Genomic DNA, 14742 nt, shown 5'->3' with positions numbered 1-14742 from the left:
GTACCCCTGTGGGCTAGTCCAACCCTGTATACATGTGATGTAATCATACTATTACTATTGTATAAGTCGCTAGTCAAACCACATCATGAACATGGTGTACAACTTTGGACACCTCACTGTATAAAGATATAGATGAACACAAGGTTTAGAGCCAGAATAAAGTAAATGAAAGGCCTAAATTATGCGTATGAATAAGTATACCAAAGGTTAATACACAATTTGTCTAATTAATTTTTTGCTAAAAGGACCGTACAGAGGGGGTAATTCAGACCTGATCGTAGCAGCAAATTTGTTAGCAGATTGTCAAAACCATGTGCACTGCAGGTGTGGCAGATATAACATCAGGCTTGGCCGGACCGTTGGGGAGGCGGGCCCCGGCGGCTGCGTGACGTCTCACGCTGCGGCCAACGGCAGCAACGACCAGCTCTCGTCCAGCCGCAGGAGCTGCGCTGGCTGGGAGTTACTCCAGAAATACAAAAGCATCGCCGCTGTGCGATGCTTTTGTATTTGTGCGGAGTGGGCCGGACTGACATGTGGGGCAGACTAGCCCTGTGCTGGGCGTCCCCCCGCATGTCAGGGAAGATGATCGTAGCTGTGCTAAATTTAGCACAGCTACGATCAACTTGGAATGACCCCCTATGTGCACTGCAGGTGGGGCAGATGTAACATGTGCAACGAGAGTCCGATTTGGGTGGGTTATAATGTTTCTGTGCAGTGTAAATACTGGCTGCTTTATTTTTACACTGCAATTTAGATTTCAGTTCGAACACACCCCACTCAAATCTAACTCTCTCTGCACATGTTACATCTGCCCCCCCCCCTGCAGTGCACATGGTTTTGCCCAACTGCTAACAAATTTGCTGCTACGATCAGGTCTGAATTACCCCCAGAGACCAGTAGGTCAACATTTGCAAATGTAAGAAAGTTTCACCTACAATATAAAAAGGTTTTCAAAGTATTCACTATTAAATCAGTTTAGCTGTTGAATGCCTTAACACTTGAAGTAGTGGTGAGAAATTTGATATCGCATTCAACCCTGTCCTCATTTATACCCCTTTTCCACTAGCTAAATTTACACGTGTTTTTGCACGGGGGCGCGCATCGACATGGGTTTTTAGTAAGTGGAAACGGCTCAACACGGGTTGAGTGACCCTGGAATCCTACCCGGGTAGCTACCTGGGTTGAACACGGTATCACGGTAATGACCCGGGTATTGTGCAGTGGAAACGGCCATTACCTGTGTTTCAGACCTGAGTAACGAGTGACATCAATAGGATTTTACAGAGCTTACCCGGGTTAAGTGGAAACAGATCTGACCTGGGAATAACCCGTGACGAAGTGCAGTGGAAACGGTGGGGCCAGCACGGGTTGTAGCCAGGTTAAACATCCTGAATCAGACCCGGTACTCGGGTGGAAAAGAGGTATTAGTGGGGGCAAGTCAGTTCTCACCAAGTGCAGTCCTCATGGCCTCACTGAGCAATACTTTCCCCTAACCTACTGTAGCACAATTTCCTTCTCAGTTCTGTGTGGTACAGTGGAAAAAGTGTGATGTTGGTGGCCCTGATGTGTCAGAGAAACAGTCAGAACGCTGGCATCTTGCGCCTATCCCGCTAACTGAATTGCCCCTCAATCACACTGGCTTTTCACATTTATCTCATTGCATTTTTGAGAACACTGTGCTCTAGCTTGTTCTAGCCAGGGTCACTTATTCAGGACAGGTAAGAGCATCAGAAATAATAAAACAGGCATTCTGTTCTTTGCTAAACACAACTAAAAATATTGAATAGGTTCTTGTTTTGTGGACTGGGTATTGATATTTGCGTTTATTGCTCATCTACATGTGACAAGCCAATTTGAGAGGCTTCTAATGTCTGGTATCCACTGAAGTTATTTGTTGTCTAAGAGTAAATGAAAACATTGATACTGTCCATAATGTTCGGACCTTCATATTTCTATTAACTTTTACTATTGCATTTTGCTTCAGTAACCTTTCTGTCCTAATTACAACATGCCATTTGGATTGCACATCTGTACAAATACAAGCAGCCTTCTATACAATGTCTTTTTCTGAATAAATATCCAGAATTTATATTCTATTAAGTATTCTTGTTTATTTTTCTTCCAAGACAAATGTATCCTGATCTTAAAGAGAATCTGGTAGAATTACGAAAACATCTTATTGAAAGTACGAATGACATGGTGCCTTTGAAAGTCTGGGAGTTGCAAGGTAAGATACGTGTCCTCCTTAATTCTCACTAGATGTAGAGACAAAATAAATACAAATAAATAACTTATCTAAATAGTAGTTACTAGTTCAATCTTTTTTGGAGTGATGAAAGGGTGGAGGCATCCCTGTCTGATTGGGTATTATGAGTGACAAGTATCAAGCAGTTTAGAGTGGAGAAGTTTCCCATAGCAACCAGTAGGTTTCTGCCTATAATTGTATGGAAATATGCTTAATAAATGCTACATCAATGCTTATTAGTTGATATGGTTAACCTTTTCACTTGTCCTCTTCTCTCCACACTGCTTGATACATCTCCAACTATATATCTATGACTTTAAGTGCTCATGGTAATTTGTTTTTCTTTTACGTCCTAGAGGATGCTGGGGACTCCGTAAGGACCATGGGGTATAGACGGGCTCTGCAGGAGACATGGGCACTATAAAGAACTTTAGAATGGGTGTGCACTGGCTCCTCCCTCTATGCCCCTCCTCCAGACCTCAGTTAGATCCTGTGCCCAGAGGAGATTGGGTGCATTACTGGGGAGCTCTCCTGAGTTTCTCTGAATAAAGAATTTTGTCCGTTTTTTTATTTTCAGGGAGCACTGCTGGCAACAGGCTCCCTGCATCGTGGGACTGAGGAGAGAGAAGCAGACCTACTTAAGTGATAGGCTCTGCTTCTTAGGCTACTGGACACCATTAGCTCCAGAGGGAGTCGGAACGCGGGTCTCCCCTTGCCGTTCGTCCCAGAGCCGCGCCGCCGTCCTCCTCACAGAGCTGCCAGATAGAAGCCGGGTGAGTATAAGAAGAAAAGAAGACATCTTAGGCGGCAGAAGACTTCAGATCTTCCCTGAGGTAAGCGTGCAGCGGTAACGCTGTGCGCCATTGCTCCCACACACAACACACACTAGCAGTCACTGATGGGTGCAGGACGCAGGGGGGGCGCCCTGGGCAGCAATAAAAACCTCTAAGTCTGGCATTTATATGTATATGGGCTGCGGAGGCAGTAATTATAAAAATCCCACGCCAGTTTTATACATTTGAGCGGGACCGAAGCCCGCTGCTGGAGGGGGCGGAGCTTGGTCTCTCAGCACTAACCAGCGCCATTTTCTCCACAGAGAACTGCAGTGAAGCTTTCTCCCCGGTCTCTCCCCTGCTGAACACGGTGACACAGGGCTGAAAAGAGGGGGGGGGGGGCGCACTTGTAAGGCGCAGTGAGTGTATTACACAGTTATTCTCTCCAAAGGGCCTTATTGGGGAACTGTTTCCTTATAACTATAGCCCTGTGTGTGTGTGGGTGTCGGTACGAGTGTGTCGGCATGTCTGATGCGGAAGGCTCATCTAAGGAGGAGGTGGAGCAGATGATTGTGGTGTCTCCGTCGGCAACGCCGACTCATGATTGGTTGGACATGTGGAATGTTTTAAATGCTAATGTGACCTTATTACATAAGAGAATGGACAAAGCAGAGTCCAGGGAAAAAGCAGGGAGTCAATCCACGGCTTCGACTGGGTCACAGGGGCCTTCTGGGTCTCAAAAACGTCCCCTATCCCAAATAGCAGACACTGATACCGACACGGATTCTGACTCCAGTGTCGGCTACGATGATGCGAGGTTACACCCAAGGGTGGCCAAAAGTATTCATTATATGAAAATTGCAATAAAAGATACTTTGCATATCACAGATGACCCCTCTGTCCCTGACACGAGGGTGCACATGTATAAGGAAAAGAAACCTGAGGTAACCTTTCCCCCATCTCATGAGCTGAACGAGTTATTTGAAAAAGCTTGGGAAACTCCAGACAAAAAGCTGCAGATTCCCAAGAGGATTCTTATGGCGTATCCTTTCCCTGCACAGGACAGGGTACGTTGGGAATCCTCACCCAGGGTGGACAAGGCTTTAACGCGCCTGTCCAAGAAGGTGGCGCTACCGTCTCCAGACACGGCAGCCCTCAAGGATCCTGCGGATCGCAGACAGGAAACTACTTTAAAATCTATTTATACGCATACGGGTGCTTTACTCAGACCGGCAATAGCATCGGCATGGGTATGTAGCGCAGTTGCAGCTTGGACAGATACCTTGTCAGCTGACCTTGATACCCTAGACAGGGATACCATTTTATTGACCTTAGGTCACATTAAAGACGCAGTCTTATATATGAGGGACGCTCAAAGAGACGTTGGGCTGCTAGGTTCGAGAGCCAACGCCATGGCGATTTCTGCTAGGCGAGCCCTGTGGACCCGCCAATGGACGGGTGATGCCGACTCAAAGAAGCATATGGAGGTGTTACCATACAAAGGTGAAGTTTTATTTGGGGAAGGTCTCGCGGACCTGGTTGCCACAGCTACCGCGGGTAAATCTACCTTTTTGCCTTTTGTTCCCCCACAGCAAAAGAAAACTCCACAATATCAGATGCAGTCCTTTCGGTCGCATAAGCCCAGAAGTGGTCGGGGCTCATCTTTCCTCGCCAGAGGTAAGGGTAGAGGGAAGAGAACACCTGCTCCGGCTAGTTCCCAGGAGCAGAAGTCCTCCCCGGCTTCTACTAAATCCACCGCATGACGCTGGGGCTCCACTGAGGGAGTCCGCACCGGTGGGGGCACGTCTTCTACTCTTCAGCCAGGTCTGGATTCTGTCAGATGTGGATCCTTGGGCGATGGGTATTGTATCCCAAGGCTACAAACTGGAATTCCAGCTTCTCTCCCAGAGAGGGAAGTAGTGTTAGATGCAATTCAAAAGCTGTGTCTACAGCAAGCTGTGTCTACAGCAAGTTGTTGTCAGGGTTCCCCTAGTCCAACAGGGGAAAGGGTACTACTCAACCCTGTTCGTGGTCCCGAAGCCGGATTGTTCGGTCAGGCCCATTTTAAATCTAAAATCCCTAAACCTGTACTTGAAAAAGTTCAAATTCAAGATAGAATCTCTCCGGGCGGTGATCTCCAGTCTAGAAGGGGGAGATTTTATGGTGTCACTCGACATAAAGAATGCATACCTTCTGTCCCCATATATCCTCCTCATCAGGCGTACCTGAGATTCGCTGTACAGGACTGTCATTACCAGTTTCAGACGTTGCCGTTTGGGCTTTCAATGGCCCCGAGGATTTTCACCAAGGTGATGGCGGAGATGATGGTGCTCCTGCGCAGGCAGGGAGTCACAATTATGCCATACTTGGACGATCTCCTGATAAAAGTGAGATCAAGAGATCAATTGCAGAGGAGCGTGTCGCTCTCCATGAGAGTGCTACAACACCACGGTTGGATTCTCAATCTGCCAAAGTCACAATTGATTCCAACGACTCGACTATCATTCCTAGGCATGATTCTGGACACGGATCAGAAGAGGGTTTTTCTCCCGATTGAAAAAGCCCGGAACCTCCAGAACATGGTCAGAGACCTGCTAAAACCAAAAAGAGTGTCTGTTAATCAATGCACTCGTGTTCTGGGGAAAATGGTGGCAGCCTATGAGGCCATCCCCTTCGGCAGGTTTCATGCAAGGACGTTTCAGTGGGACCTCCTGGACAAGTTGTCCGGGTCCCATCTACAAATACATCAGAAGATAAGCCTGTCCCCCAAGGCCAGGGTGTCTCTCCTGTGGTGGCTGTAAAGTGCTCACCTTCTAGAGGGTCGCAGGTTTGGCATTCAAGACTGGGTTCTGGTGACCACGGACGCGAGCCTCCGAGGATGGGGAGCAGTCACACAAGGAAGAAATTTTCAGGGGCTATGGTCAAGCCAGGAGGCTTGTCTACACATCAACATCCTGGAGTTGAGGGCCATATACAACTGCCTATGACAAGCGGAGAATCTTCTTCACGACCTACCGGTTCTGATTCAATCGGAAAACGTCACAGCCGTGGCTCATGTAAACCGCCAAGGTGGGACAAGGAGCAGAGTGGCAATGGCGGAAGCCACCAGGATTCTTCGCTGGGCGGAAAATCACGTAAGCGCTCTGTCAGCGGTCTTCATTCCGGGAGTGGACAACTGGGAAGCAGACTTCCTCAGCAGACACGATCTCCATCCAGGAGAGTGGGGACTTCATCAAGATGTTTTTACAGAGATAACAAGTCTTTGGGGAATTCCTCACATAGACATGATGGCGTCCCGCCTCAACAAAAAGCTTTGGAGGTATTGTGCCAGGTCAAGGGACCCTCAGGCAGTAGCGGTGGACGCCTTGGTGACACCATGGGTGTTTCAGTCGGTCTATGTATTCCCCCCTCTTCCTCTCATCTCAAAAATATTGAGAATCAGAAGACAAAAAAGAGTGAAAACAATACTCATTGTTCCAGATTGGCCTCGAAGGGCCTGGTATTCAGATCTTCAGGAGATGCTCGCAGAAGATCCGTGGCCTCTTCCTCTCAGGGTGGACCTGTTGCAACAGGGGCCCTGCGTGTTCCAAGACATACCGCGGTTACGTTTGATGGCATGGCGGTTGAACGCCGAATCCTAGCTGGGAAAGGAATTCCGGAGGAAGTCATCCCTACTCTGATAAAGGCTAGGAAGGAGGTGACGGCGAAACATTATCACCGTATCTGGAGGAAGTATGTATCTTGGTGTGAAGCCATGAATGCTCCTACGGAAGATTTCCATCTGGGCCATTTTCTCCACTTTTTACAGACTGGAGTGGATATGGGGCTAAAATTGGGCTCCATTAAGGTACAGATTTCGGCCCTGTCTATTTTCTTTCAGAAGTAATTGGCTTCTCTCCCAGAAGTCCAGGCTTTTGTAAAGGGAGTGCTGCATATCCGGCCTCCTTTTGTGCCCCCAGTGGCACCATGGGACCTCAACGTGGTGTTACGGTTCCTGAGGTCTCACTGGTTTGAACCTCTTCAAACGGTTGAATTAAAATTTCTAACTTGTAAGGTGGTCATGTTGTTGGCCTTGGCATCTGCAAGGCGGATGTACGAATTGGCGGCCTTGTTTCACAAGAGCCCCTATTTGATTTTCCATGCGGATAGAGCAGAGTTGAGGACTCGTCCTCAATTTTTGCCTAAGGTGGTTTTCTTCATTTCATATGAACCAACCTATTGTGGTGCCTGTGGCTACGGGTGACTTGGCGGATTCCAAGTCCCTGGATGTAGTCAGGGCCTTAAAAATCTATGAAGCCAGGACGGCTCGGGTTAGGAAAACAGAAGCACTGTTTGTCCTGTATGCAGCCAACAAAGTTGGCGCTCCTGCTTCGAAGCAGACTATTGCTCGCTGGATCTGTAACACGATTCAGCAGGCTCATTCTACGGCAGGATTGCCGTTACCAAATTCGGTAAAGGCCCATTCCACTAGGAAGGTGGGCTCTTCTTGGGCGGCTGCCAGAGGCGTCTCGGCTTTACAGCTTTGCCGAGCAGCTACCTGGTCGGGTTCAAACACTTAATGCAAGGTTCTATAAGTTTGATACCCTGGCTGATGAGGACCTTGCGTTTGCTCAGTCGGTGCTGCAGAATCGTCCGCACTCTCCCGCCCGGCCTGGAGCTTTGGTATAAACCCCATGGTCCTTACGGAGTCCCCAGCATCCTCTAGGATGTAAGAGAAAATAAGATTTTAAACCTACCGGTAAATCTTTTTCTCCTAGTCCATAGAGGATGTTGGGCGCCCGTCCCAGTGCGGACATAATCTGCAAGGCTTGTATATAGTTGTTGCTTACATAAGGGTTATGTTACAGTTGAGATCAGTCTTTAGCTGATACTGTTTTGTTCATACTGTTAACTGGTTGCGTATATTCCAGGTTATATGGTGTGGGCTGGTATGAATCTTGCCCTTAGATTTACAAAATCCTTTCCTCGTATTGTCCATCTCCTCTGGGCACAGTTTCTCTAACTGAGGTCTGGAGGAGGGGCATAGAGGGAGGAGCCAGTGCACACCCATTCTAAAGTTCTTTATAGTGCCCATGTCTCCTGCGGAACCCGTCTATACCCAATCGTTCTTACGGAGTCCCCAGCATCCTCTACGGACTAGGAGAAAAAGATTTACCGGTAGGTTTAAAATTTTTATTTTTTATTTCTCACTGTATTCTAATGACATTACTGGGTAAGGTGATTTATGAGAATTGGAAACTGGTCCTTCCCGGGTGGGATCCAGCTTTGGCAGCTGCTGCAGGCTTCCCCGACCCGGCAATATGTCGGGCGGGTTGCCATACCAGCGGGGGCGGAGGTGGAGGCGGCGCTGGGAGATGAGATCATCTCCGCGCCGCCTCTCCCTTCTGTAGTAAACGGGTCCTGGGACGCATCGACCCGGGAGCCCATTTACGCAGCCACTGACCCGGTGTTCAACCCGGGTATAACACTGCTTTATTCCCAGGTTGAATTGCCGGGTCAGGCGACCCGCGATTTCGGCTATGCCCTTTTCACACCGCTCACTGACCCATGTCGACCTGGCAATATGCCAGGTCGATACTGGGTTATTTGTGCGGTGTGAAAGGGGTATAACTGATGATATAGCACACATCACCTGTGTCATGGCTCTGTGTGAAAGGGACTCCGACAAATATCCCTGGTCCTATGACTCGGTAATCAGACACGGGTTGCAAGCAGAGCTGGGCCTTGGGTAATGGTTGTAGTGTGAACAGGTTACCAGGGTCATATGACTTGGGTCTCCTCTATAGCATAGGGGGAGCCGAATCCCCAGTGCTTGGAAGTGTTGTCATTTCCAAGCGCTTGCAAAATGGCTAACAATGCACGTATGTGCAGTGTAAATCCCATCTACACTACGTTCCTCTTATAGCTGCTTCTCATCCCATCCACACTACATTCCTCTTATAGCTGCATCTAATTCCATCCACACTACATTCCTCTTATAGCTGCATCTCATCCCATCCACGCTACCTTCCTTTTATAGCTGCATCTCATCCCATCCACACTACCTTCCTCTTATAGCTGCATCTCATCCCATCCACACTACATTCCTCTGATAGCTGCATCTCATCCCATCCACACTACATTCCTCTTATAGCTGCTTCTCATCCCATCCACACTACATTCCTCTTATAGCTGCAGCTGTTATCAACATTGGGTAGGGACTACTGTGTAGGCATTGCTGACATACTCCTATGTCTTATGCCATGTTGTTATTATGTAGTATATCTTCAGTAAAAGTACCTACTGTACAATGAAGTGTAAAGCTTTGTTTTTTTAACCTGAGGCACTGCTAGAGTTTTTAAAGACCTGTTCTACGTGCCCACTGGAAGTCTCAACAACCAGCACTGAGCTCATTGAAAGGCAGCAACGGTGTTTATGTTTAAAAGGATAATAGTTTTATTTTTCAAACAAGCGTCAAATAATCACTTATAGTACAAAGAATTGTTCATCACAAATGCACTTTCAGCAATACTGGATAACAATATAGATTTTGTTTAAGATATAAGCTGGCCATACACTAGACCAGCTTTCATCCAACTGTCCAACTTGTCTGTCCATCTAAATTGGTACTCGATACACCTAGCTAAGTTTTTCAGCAGACCAGCCATTTTCTCTCCAGCTTACAGTATGTCGCAGAAGTAGGCACACAGTGTGTGGCTACTTCTGCATATGATACAAAAGTTTTTTTCATTTTTCTCTTGTGTTTTTTTTTTATGTGTACTTGTAGAACCACAAATGCCAGCACCAGGGCCAGCTTTGTAGTTTGTAGTTTGCCAAGGATAAAATAAAATTGCATGGATCCTCCCCCAACACACACACACACACACACACACACACACACACACACACACACACACACACACACGTTTTCTACTTAGCACTGGTGCTTTGTGTACAGCTTCAGAGACTCGGTGGCACACAGATACACAAGCAGTGGATGCACACTGTGGAACTCCAGAGAGATTTCTGAGATCTCCCACGTTTATTTTAAAACGTTATTATTTTTGGTATGCTGTTTTGGGCAACAGCATACCTGCGCCGTGGGAGTTAGGGGAGCGATCACCGGCCTCATGAGGTGCAGAGCCGTTTCCCCGCTGCAGGACCACTGTCCTGAGGGGCTGTTTGTTCAGCGGGGCACTACGTCTTAGCTGTCGCAGTCGCAGCATGCCGCACACCCGTAACGCTGCCTGAAGGTGATCGTCGGTGTTGAGTACACACCGGGGGCCCGGCTAGGGGGTCCCCCGGTTCATGGTGCGGCAAAAGCGCGCGTGAGGCATATGGGTCCCTCCTGGGGAGGAGCCGCTATAGTCCCTGCATGACACTGGCTGACATTAGCTGTACTTAACATTTATGTGACACTACAGCGCATTTAGGAGACCTAGCCAGTATAAATATGTAACAATAGCTCTGGCGCCATTACGGGGGCGGAGCTATATCAGAGCGGGCTCAGCTGCATTTTGGCGCCTTCCTCTGCATAAGCAGCAGCAGCCTCACACAGCTACTCCAGTCTGTCACACGCTGGATCACTTGTACAGGGTGTTTGAGTAAGGGGAGAGCTGCTATTTGTGCACAATATTCCTCTAGGGGAATCCTAGTAAGAAACAGTTTAACTGATATAGCCAGGGCCGGCGCTACCATTAGGCAGCTTTAGGCAGCTGTCTATGGGCGCTAGCCACTGGAGGGCGGCAAGCTCCTGCTGAACCAGTTTTACTTAAAAATGATCCTAGTGGCTGCCGCGGCGAAGGTCTGGCCAGCCGCAGCCACCACTGTCAGTCACCCTCACCACCGGCCAGGGTGAATTGCGTTTGCCACCCTCTCTGCTGACGGACCCCAGCCTGGACACAACCGCCAGTCAACAGCTGCGGCTCCCGCTCACCTCCGCCGCCGCAATGAGAGAACTCGGCCAGGCTACGTACACTTAAAGCATTTGTGGCCACCCTTATTGACTGTCAGAGGCTGACAGTCGGCCTGCTGCGCGATGCTGCTGTGTCTCTCTTCTGGTCAGACAAGCAGCAGAAGCATCGTTTTCTCCCTTCCCATCCTGCAGTGCCCCCTGTCAAAGTCGCAGGCAGGGAGGTCCGGTCACTGCCCCCAGCCTTGCATGCTCCCTCAGTCGCCCATCGTTTTCCACAAGCTGCTGGCGGCCACCCACCTGCTCCAGGCTCCCTTGTATCTGCCTGACCCCGGCCAGCTCCACCTCGTGCCCCTGCAAGCTCTGTGTGCAGAGAGGAGCGATGGAGTGCTGCATTGGAACCGCACTTCTATGACAAAAAGTCCCCTCCGCCACAGTCCTCAAAATATGTAAGTGTAAATCGTGTATGGCACCATGACACTAAACTTAATTAGGGTTGTTAGGTATAATTTATATATAGAAAAGGGAGAGGTGTGGGGGGGGGGGGATAGGCACAACGTATATAAGGGGTAGGGGTATTTTTTTTATTTATATATATATATATATATATATATATATATATATATATACATATATAAAACATCAATACCCTTATCTCGCGCTGTATTAAAATCAGGCAGCACCTCTTGAAAAAACTCCCTGCTAGTGGGAGATAAACATAGGTTTTAGATACAATATTCAGAGGGCGCACAACAGTATTACTATTTCAAAAGCGAAATCAAACCAGCGTGACCCGAAGGACAGTAGATTTAATAAAATGAATTAAAATTCTAATACATTAAAATTCAATACAATGGTATAATGTTTCATAAGTACAATAATCATTTGTACAAAAACATGGTACTTTCTAAAAATATTTTTTACACAAAACCCATCGCGTTTCGTCCGCTATGGACTTCATCAGGGGTACAGATCGTAGCTGGTGATGTAGGTGGAGGAAAAAAAGGAAAAGAACAAAAGAGCAAAAAAGACATCAGTTGATATCACATTTCTCATTAACATTGCTTCTATAACAGATGCAGTTATTTAATCCAAAAACAGATACATTTTCAGATTTGGTAATGAGGGAGAAAATAAATTTTTAATATTTCTCTGACGTCCTAGTGGATGCTGGGAACTCCGTAAGGACCATGGGGAATAGCGGCTCCGCAGGAGACTGGGCACAAAAGTAAAGCTTTAGGACTACCTGGTGTGCACTGGCTCCTCCCCCTATGACCCTCCTCCAAGCCTCAGTTAGATTTTTGTGCCCGGCCGAGAAGGGTGCACACTAGGGGCTCTCCTGAGCTTCTTAGTGAAAGTTTAGTTTTAGGTTTTTTATTTTCAGTGAGACCTGCTGGCAACAGGCTCACTGCATCGAGGGACTAAGGGGAGAAGAAGCGAACTCACCTGCGTGCAGAGTGGATTGGGCTTCTTAGGCTACTGGACACCATTAGCTCCAGAGGGACCGAACACAGGCCAAGCCTCGGAGCTCGGTCCCAGAGCCGCGCCGCCGGCCCCCTTACAGAGCCAGAAGCAAGAAGAGGTCCGGAAAATCGGCGGCAGAAGACATCCTGTCTTCACCAAGGTAGCGCACAGCACTGCAGCTGTGCGCCATTGCTCCTCAGCACACTTCACACTTCGGTCACTGAGGGTGCAGGGCGCTAGGGGGGGCGCCCTGAGCAGCAATAAAAACACCTTGGCTGGCGAAAATACATCACATATAGCCCCCAGGGCTATATGGATGAATTTTAACCCCTGCCAGATTCCACAGAAAAACGGGAGAAAAGGCCGCCGAGAAGGGGGCGGAGCCTATCTCCTCAGCACACTGGCGCCATTTTCTCTCACAGCTCCGTTGGAGGGAAGCTCCCTGGCTCTCCCCTGCAGTTACTACACTACAGAAAGGGGTTAAAAAAGAGAGGGGGGCACTAATTAGGCGCAGTATAACAATACAGCAGCTATAAGGGGAAAAACACTTATATAAGGTTATCCCTGTGTGTATATATATATATATATATATATATATATAGCGCTCTGGTGTGTGCTGGCATACTCTCCCTCTGTCTCCCCAAAGGGCTAGTGGGGTCCTGTCCTCTATCAGAGCATTCCCTGTGTGTGTGCTGTGTGTCGGTACGTTGTGTCGACATGTATGAGGAGGAAAATGAGGTGGAGGCGGAGCAATTGCCTGTAACAGAGATGTCACCCCCTAGGGAGTCGACACCTGAGTGGATGAGCTTATGGAAGGAATTATGTGACAGTGTCAGCTCTTTACAAAAGATTGATGACATGAGACAGCCGGCGACTCAGCCTGTGCCTGTCCAGGTGTCTCAAAAGCCATCTGGGGCTCTAAAACGCCCGTTACCGCAGATGGCAGATACAGACGCCGACACGGATACTGACTCCAGTGTCGACGATTAAGAGACGAATGTGACTTCCAGTAGGGCCACACGTTACATGATTGAGGCTATGGAAAATGTTTTTACACATTTCTGATAATACCAGTACCACTAAAAAGGGTATTATGTTGGGTGAGAAAAAACTGCCTGTAGTTTTTCCTGCATCTGAGGAATTAAATGAAGTGTGTGATGATGCGTGGGTTTCCCCCGATAAAAACTGTTAATTCCTAAAAAGTTATTAGCATCATACCCCTTCCCGCCAGAGGATAGGGCACGTTGGGAAACACCCCTTAGGGTGAATAAAGCGCTCACACGCTTGTCTAAACAGGTGGCACTACCGTCCCCGGATACGGCCGCCCTTAAGGAACCTGCTGACAGAAAGCAGTAAAATATCCTAAAATGTATATACACTCACACGGGTGTGATACTGCGACCAGCAATCGCCTCAGCCTGGATGTGCAGTGCTGGGGTGGCTTGGTCGGATTCCCTGACTGACAATATTGATACCCTAGATAGGGACAGTATATTACTAACTATAGAGCATTTAAAAGATGCATTTCTATATATGCGTGATGCACAGAGGGATATTTGCCGACTGGCATCAAGAGTAAGTGCGCTGTCCATTTCTGCCAGAAGAGGGTTATGGACAAGACAGTGGTCAGGTGATGCTGATTCCAAAAGGCATATGGAAGTATCGCCTTATAAAAGGGAGGAGTTATTTGGGGTAGGTCTAACAGACCTGGTGGCCACGGCAACGGCTGGAAAATCCACATTTTTACCCCAGGTAGCTTCTCAACCTAAGAAGACGCCGTATTATCAGGCGCAGTCCTTTCGGCCCCATAAGGGCAAGCGGGCAAAAGGCGCCTCATTTCTGCCCCGTGGCAGAGGGAGAGGAAAAAGGCTGCAGCAAACAGCCAATTCCCAGGAACAAAAGCCCTCTCCCGCCTCCGCAAAGTCCTCAGCATGACGCTGGGGCTTTACAAGCGGTCTCAGGCACGGTGGGGGCCCGTCTCAAGAAATTCGAGACGTCTCCCCCTCGCCGTTTCATAAAGTCTGCTTTACCGACGTCTCCCTCAGACAGGGAGACAGTATTGCAAGCCATTCACAGGCTGTATTCCCAGCAGGTGATAATCAAGGTACCCCTCCTGCAACAGGGAAAGGGGTACTATTCCACACTATTTGTGGTACCGAAGCCGGACGGCTCGGTGAGACCAATTTTAAATCTAAAATCCTTGAACACTTACATACAAAGGTTCAAATTCAAGATGGAGTCACTCAGAGCAGTGATTGCAAACCTGGAAGAAGGGGACTATATGGTCTCTCTGGACATCAAAGATGCTTACCTACATGTCCCAATTTACCCTTCTCCAAGGGTACCTCAGGTTTGTGGTACAGAACTGT

At 48.1% G+C, this 14742-nt stretch overlaps 1 protein-coding gene across 1 annotated transcript in view; it reads left to right on the top strand.

The window, feature by feature from the left end:
* UGGT2 (UDP-glucose glycoprotein glucosyltransferase 2) overlaps positions 1-14742 on the top strand; it is an 813961-nt gene that overhangs the window by 160660 nt on the left and 638559 nt on the right. The window contains exon 8 of the mRNA XM_063953033.1: positions 2127-2227. Coding sequence (XP_063809103.1) covers positions 2127-2227 — 101 coding nt within the window. The remainder of the gene's footprint in view (positions 1-2126; positions 2228-14742) is intronic.

Source organism: Pseudophryne corroboree, chromosome 2 (genome assembly GCF_028390025.1).
Source record: "Pseudophryne corroboree isolate aPseCor3 chromosome 2, aPseCor3.hap2, whole genome shotgun sequence".
Taxonomy (NCBI): Eukaryota; Metazoa; Chordata; class Amphibia; order Anura; family Myobatrachidae; genus Pseudophryne; species Pseudophryne corroboree.
The sequence above is the reverse complement of the archived record's forward strand: the minus strand, read 5'-3'. Positions and strand labels throughout refer to the sequence as shown.